The following is a 7,500-nucleotide window of genomic DNA, read 5'->3' on the forward strand; positions in this document are numbered from 1 at the left end:
TTATTTTATTGCACTTTATCTATTTGCGTCTGTAGATTTCAATCACAATACATATCTTTGAAGAGTTTCATCTCCGCTTCAGCATCACTTATATACACCAATATTTACAGTTTTATTCCAATCTATATTCTAAAGGTTTTTACCAAGGGGTTTGTTCATATATCATTCGCCTGATATATTTTTAACACTTTATTCCTGAAAACATGACGAAAACTAGTTTTTTTTTCTGTCTGATGACAGTATTTTCTGAATTATGGAGTGATAAAGAGAGAAATCCCCTCAGTAAAAACATTCAGCTCTACTATGTCAACAAAATCAAACAAGAATTTTTAACCTGGCTTTATCCAATGTTCAGATTTATGTGGGAAAATATGCAAATTAGTGCATATTCGATTAGATGATTGATGAATGCCTCATTTGCATAAACATTTCAGAACTTTTAATACAAAATGTGTCTTATTATTCTGTGTTTAATCACCTTGAGAAAGTATCGGGATATCTACTAGTTAAGATTTTAGCTCAGAACATCACAGAACAGCAAATGCTGACGTCTGTGCCGCATAAAAACACATGTACAGACACACACTTCAGGACATGCACTCACAACGCTCTGTATCCGTCCACCACACCCTCCTTCGGCTGATCTGACTGGGATAAACTCTTCTTAGTGTGTGATAACCTCACCGTTACAGTAAAGACCTCTGAGAACAGCGAGGTAAAGCACTAGTACAGATCACTGACATGGAGAGACGTGTTTTTAAATAACATGTTAATGGCGTTTCCTTCCCATCTCACGGCCAAACCCGCTGCATTGTGTCCTCTGGACATCAGGGAATGTCCTGGGATCAGTTGCCATGGAAACGGATGTTATGGGCTCAAGGTCAGTGCAGTCAAACTCCCAAAAAACTAAACTAAAACTAAAGCTATAAACTCCTGTTAATGTACTTTTTTGTGTGTTATTTCCCAGTACAAATATCTAAACAATTGTGAAATGAAGATAAATTTACTTTTGATTTTAAGTCTTGCTTTCTGAGTTCATGCTTAAGATCCTGTATCTGCCGGTTGTGTCAGAAAAGTAATCTTGTTTTCCCTTTAAATGCAGTTTTTCTGAGCACATTGGCAGATATTTGTCCTTGTTTTCAGCATAAACTCGCCTTATTTTGATCAGTTTTTCACAACACAACACTTTATCTTAAGTCATTTAGCTTCTCCAGTAAACATATCTTTATTTAAGAATGTTTGGATATTTAATGATTAGAAAATAAGACAAAAACATTTTTGCAGAGCTACTTTCTATGCCTTAATGGCAGCAACAAATATACATAAAATGTCACTAATAAAAGTACTACAATGTATTACCATGTTTTTTGGGAAATGTACTCTAATGTTGTTTTGATGACCATAAATACTGTTGCATATGAATATGATTCCCCTGCTTGAATCATTCAGTACTATATCAAAATACATATATAACAATAATATATTAAAGTATAGCCTATAAAGTATCATCTAGATGTTTTCCAAAGTCAAACTTGAGTTCACATCAAACCCACACCAGAACATCTGGTTTCGATGACAACTTACTTTAATAAAGTATTTAAAAATCGAGCTGAGAGCAACAAATTCTGTTTTACATGTATATATCAAAGGTCTATCTATCAGCTCTGCCCTTCCCATCGCAAACACCAGGATAATCATTAACAGTCTGTGCGGGAACACCAGCTGAAACTTACCTGGACAACAAAAACTATTCCTATTGTGGAGTTTCTCATGGAGAGAGAGATCATGATCCGAGAGCTCTTCTTCTTCGTCGTCTTCTTCTTCTCCTCCTCCAGTAAATCCCTCACTCACAGCTGACGAGTTCACACACGCTCCGCTCCTCCCGCGCGCGCGCGCGCGCTATCTCTCGCGCATTCCTCGCATTCCGCGCGCACTCACCTGTGTGACGGCGCCCGAGGCCCTTAAAACCCGCAACCCGTCCGACATGCTCGATCCCCGGGGGCAGAGAGAGTGAAACCTGTGTAAGCTTGATCCGACGACGCCCCGTTTCGCTGAGTTTAACCAGAGACGCACGCGTTGTTGCGCAAGACGCCGCGTTCACAATCACACGGTGTGCGCGCTCACAGATTCCACAGTGTGAGCCGTGACATGTTGCGAAGGAGAACACATCCTGACACTTATGTTGTAAGTGTACTTTTATAGATGAGACCGGGGGCATGTTGTCACACATTTTACTGCAATATTTCTCAGTGTGTGAGTGTATAAATCCAGCTGTTCATTGTTTGTTCATGTTAGTTCACAGTGCATTAACTAATGCTAACTAATAGAACCTTTGATTGTAATAATGTAAATGTTGTAATTAACATTAACTAAGATTAATAAATTCTGTAGAAGTATTGTTCATTCTTAGTTCATGTCAACTAAGGTAGTTAACTAATGTTAACTAATGAATCCTATTGTAAAGTGTTGTAAGAATTTTCAGCAAAATGTAAACAAAACAATTCACTGACAATTCAGCAAAAACACATGCATTTCTTCAAGATTTAGGAGTCCACATATAGATATATAGATTAGACCCAAGATAATAGACGTGAACCACAAAACTCACGTTTGAAGAGAAAGAAAAACACTTCTGGCTTACACTTGCTAAATATCTTCACTGAGGTAAAAGTTTTTTGAAGAAGCGTGACAGATACTTATATTTTCTTTAAAAGATTTTATGTTTTGATTTGACTATTTGTGAGTAGTTTGACTAATATGTTAGTCATTAAAGCTAATTTACTTCCATTTGAGACCCTGGACCACAAAACCAGTCACATGGGTACATTTTTTGAAATTGAGATTTATACATAATCTGAAAGCTGAATAAATAAGCTTTCCATTGATGCTTAGGATATGCCGAGTTATTGCAAATCTGAACTATTAGATAATCTGGAATCTGAGGGTGCAAAAAAATCTTAACATTGAGAAAATGGCCGTTAAAGTTGTTCATTTATGTTGGCGATTGTGCTGCATTCACTCACAAAAATACATGTTTTAAATATTTACGGTAGGAAATTTACAAAATATCTTCATGGAACATGATCTTTATATCTTAATGATTTTTGGCATTAAAGACAAATCGATAATTTTAACCCATACAATGTATTGTTGTACAGATATACCCGTGCGACTCGTGACTGGTGACGTGATCCAGGGTCACGTTTGGCGCTTGTTTAGTGTTAAATAAATAATGTGTGTTGATGAAGGTGTGTTGATTACCTGAGCTTGAGTTTGCTGGAGGGGGCGTGGTCTTCAGGGCGGAGCTGGAGGCAGGAGGCGGAGACTCGGTTGTCACGGCGACGCAGTCTCGGCACGATGCTGTGCCGGAAGAAGTCCGTGGATTTGACCAGATCAATCGGTGATGCCAGAGTGTTTTTCCGGCTCATCGTGCCGGTGGAGATGTTCTCTGAGGAGAAGCACCATATCTATCATTACAGCCGACACAAATGTGCTCTGAACGCTTGCAGATGTTTTTTCTTGGTTATGTGGACGTTAAGAGAACATTACATTGTATCGTTGTTCGAACATTATTGGAATGTTACGTTTGAATGTTCTCTGAACGTTCTAAAACATGGAAGTAACATTTAAAAAACGTTAAAAAAACGTTCCATGAACGATGTATGAATAATGTTTTTGTACCAACGTTTTAAAAACATTATTAAAGACCAAATAACTTTGAAGGAAAATTGTATTAACGTGACTGGAAGAACGTTTGTCTGTGTGTGTGTGTGTGTGTGTGTGTGTGTGTGTGTGTTCACCTTTCTCAGGCTGCTCTGTCTGTAGTTGCATTAGGATGGTTGTTCTGTGTTCTGGATCTTCGACTCCCATCAGTCTGAGATCATCCTCTGTTACAGATAGGAGACCCTGCACACACACACACACACACACACACACACACACACACACACAACATTTCACTGTTTCATTGTTGTTTGGTGATCTGCTCTGTGACAAATGATTTTAAAAGTAAAGATTTAAAAAAAAAAAATAACACCTGCATCATGCATGTGTAATAATGAAACAAGACGCAGTGTGAAATATGTGATATGAATATGAGTGTGTGGTTGTGTACCTCGAGGCCGTAGTACTGCTTCTCCAGTGCGCTGGTGTACTGAGGGAGTCCGATCTGTCTCAGCCAGCGCGCGATCGAGCGGTTGTCCATCGCAGATCTACACATCACAGGCCACATCAGAACACAAACATGCTTTTGGAAGTCATTATTGACATAAAAGTCATATTCATTAGATAACTCATAATTATTAGATAATAGTAAAAGTCATATTTATGAGATGACAAAAAATCACAAGAGATGACATAAAAAGTTTTAATAATGAGATGACAAAGTAATTTATGAGTCATTATGAGATAACACAAAAAGCCATATTTAGGAGATAACACAAAAAGTCATAATTATGAGATAACACAAAAAGCCATATTTAGGAGATAACATAAAAAGTCATAATTATGAGATAACACAAAAAGCCATATTTAGGAGATAACATAAAAAGTCATAATTATGAGATAACACAAAAAGCCATATTTAGGAGATAACACAAAAAGTCATAATTATGAGATAACACAAAAAGCCATATTTAGGAGATAACATAAAAAGTCATAATTATGAGATAACATAAAAAGTCATATTTATGAGATAACATAAAAAGTCATAATTATGAGATAACACAAAAAGCCATATTTAGGAGATGACAAAAAGGTCATAATTACATTAAAAATAATGTTTATAAGATAACATCAAAAGTCATATTTATGAGATGACAAACAAGTTAAAATTGTGAGATAACATAAAAATGTATTTATGAGATGTAATCTAAGTATCTCGGTAATCTCACTTATATGTCATAATTTTGATCTTTGTATCTCTTTATTATGACTTAACATGTCATAATTATGAGTTGGTATGTCATAATTTCAACTTTTTATTTTATAATCTCGACTTTTTTAATAATTATTATGAACTTAGTATTAGCATATCATAATTTTGACTTTTTCATGTAATAATTTTGACTTATGTCATACTTATTATTTAATGTCATTATTCAGATTTACCAAAGCTTGTGTTTTTCCTCATGTGGGATTCTCGAGTTGCTGTGGACTGGATATATTAGATTAAATAGCATAGCTCTTGTGTTTCATTACAGATCCTCAGATCAGTATTTTGGTTTCTGGGCTCTTTAAATAATAAAATAATAAAAATATTTTAGGAGTTTAAAGACAAACTTTTGAAAACTTCTGGGGTTTCCAAATCCATGTCAGTCCGTCTAGTGCAGCAAAATTGACTTTTAGCAGAATTAAATTAAAATGAATTCTTACCCGCGCGGCAAAACTCCTCTTCTGTTCTTACTTTCTCTTATTCGTTCTTCATTAGTCTCTCTGTCTTTATGGTTTAGTCATTAATTGTCTTAATCTCAGTTTGTTGTATTCGAACTCTCGTCCACATCTCTCTCTCTCTCTCTCTCTCTCTCTCTCTCTCTGGAGGAACCCGAGGCGCTGTGTTCTGATTGGCTGCTGCAGCAGCGTCCTCTCTCTCTCAGCCAATCACAGTGCAGGAATATCCGTGTGAAGTTTAAAGCTTCGGGTTGCACAGGTTGAGACACATTCAGTGATTCTCAGATTAACATTAGATTGTCTCTCAGGCCGATGGTTTCATGAGAAATTAGCAGGTAACGTTTCTGTAACTGGTCGAACGTGATTCTTGTCATTCCAAGCTAACGTTATAGGGGTTTGATTCACACCTAATAAAACAAACCCGACTGTAAATCGCTTGGACTGAATCCGTAAGGTGCATGATTATAATTCAGTGGGGATCTTTTAGACCGTGATTCAAATCTTTATCGTGCAAAAAAAAAAAAAAACTTTAAAAATAAATAAATAATCGGAAATCAAATGCAACATTGTTCAGTCAGTGCCCCGATCTGTACACGATTACACCAGCAGATGGCGACAAGTTATATAGACATTCACACACCACATGTAGCACCTGATAAAATGAGGCCCAGAATGTTTATACCACAGTCTTTGGTTTAAACACCTTATTTTTGCAACGCGAATGTTATTTGCTGTGAATGCATAGACTTCTGATTCGCTATCCGCTATAGAAGAAAGTGCATTAAACGATCAACATATTTACAAAGCAGTGTGTTTATGGTTATAATAATTAATACAAATAATATGACAACAAATACCAGTTTGCAATATACAACAACAGCATAACAACGGACTGCAAATGACACCGGAAGTCTCACTTTAAAAATGGCCGCGCCCAGTGCCGCTCTGACGCTGAAAACAAGATCACTGACTTCACAGACATGATTGAGATTGTTTACTTGAATATTAAACATACTGTAAGATACAGTGAAGATAATCGAGAATACAGTGCTTGGCTGTGTCTGAAATTAGACTAATTTCTTTTACAAATTTTTCAGACTAGGTAGGCTTCTTTTTTTTTTAACAAACCTTTCTTATGAAATATAAGTGATTAATACAATGGGGTCTATGATTTATTTAGTATATTAAGACCAATTATAAACAGAAAGGGGATAACGGGAGGAGGAATCAACAAAAACTGACTAGAACTTCTAAATACAAGACATGAATGAACTTCAGCGTATAAACACTGATGGAAAACCATCACAAACATAAGAACTGAAGGAGGCCCAGGTACAGAACTGCTCATATAGAGCAAGATATTATTGTTCTCACTCAAAATTAAGCGAGTTATGCTTAAAAAGAAGAAATATCTGTCAGTGTGTCAGAAAAATAATCCTGTTTCCCATTTGAATGAAGTTCCTAACCAGAATGGCAGATGATTTTTCTTGTTTCAAGCATAAACACACTTAATTTTAAGACATATTTCATAATATCTCAAGTCATTTTGCTTCTCAAGTAAATGTATCTTTTGTTTTAAAAAAAATGCTAGTGGAAAACTAGCTGATACGAGGAAGAATACAACAGGTTTGATAACTGAGAAGTGAACGTCAGTGTTGTCAGTGTGACGTCGCTCAGGTCGCTTCCCATCATGCTCGTGTTAGCTCAGTTTAGTCACGCTCACAAATGTCCATGCTGATTGTCGGGTCGCATTAGATATATTCAGTGTCAGGATCTGTTATTGTGTGAATGATTCGGAAGAGGATCTCCTGTGCACGAGTGTTCGCTCGAATACTGTTATTGTACTGTACAAAAACCGGCCCGAGAGTTTGCATTTCCACGCTACAGCAGTGCTTCTGCTCTCTGAGTGCACATACTGCGGTTAGTGACACACACACACACACACACACACACACACACACACACACACACACACACACACACACACACACACACACACACACACACACACACACACACACACACTCGCACACACTCGCACACACATGCACATTCACACTCATACAGAGAAACCACACACATAGCAGCATATGCATAAATATAAAACCAAAA

At 36.7% G+C, this 7,500-nt stretch overlaps 1 protein-coding gene across 3 annotated transcripts in view; it reads right to left on the reverse strand.

Moving 5' to 3' along the window:
- sh2d3a (SH2 domain containing 3A) overlaps positions 1-5,527 on the reverse strand; it is a 15,352-nt gene extending 9,825 nt beyond the window's left edge. Inside the window, exons 1-4 of one of the 3 annotated variants that reach the window (XM_082165148.1) lie at positions 5,374-5,527; positions 4,115-4,211; positions 3,801-3,906; positions 3,262-3,448 (exon numbers count right to left, since the gene is read on the reverse strand). In XM_082165148.1, coding sequence (XP_082021274.1) covers positions 3,262-3,448; positions 3,801-3,906; positions 4,115-4,204 — 383 coding nt within the window. In that variant the 5' untranslated portion in view covers positions 4,205-4,211; positions 5,374-5,527. Of the gene's footprint in view, positions 1-1,733; positions 3,227-3,261; positions 3,449-3,800; positions 3,907-4,114; positions 4,247-5,373 lie in introns of those variants that run through there. The other 2 variants (XM_082165147.1, XM_082165149.1) reach the window with 2 other exon arrangements.
- Positions 5,528-7,500: the final 1,973 nt, after the last annotated feature.

Source organism: Leuciscus leuciscus (genome assembly GCF_965113295.1).
Source record: "Leuciscus leuciscus genome assembly, chromosome: 3".
Classification (NCBI taxonomy): domain Eukaryota; kingdom Metazoa; phylum Chordata; class Actinopteri; order Cypriniformes; family Leuciscidae; genus Leuciscus; species Leuciscus leuciscus.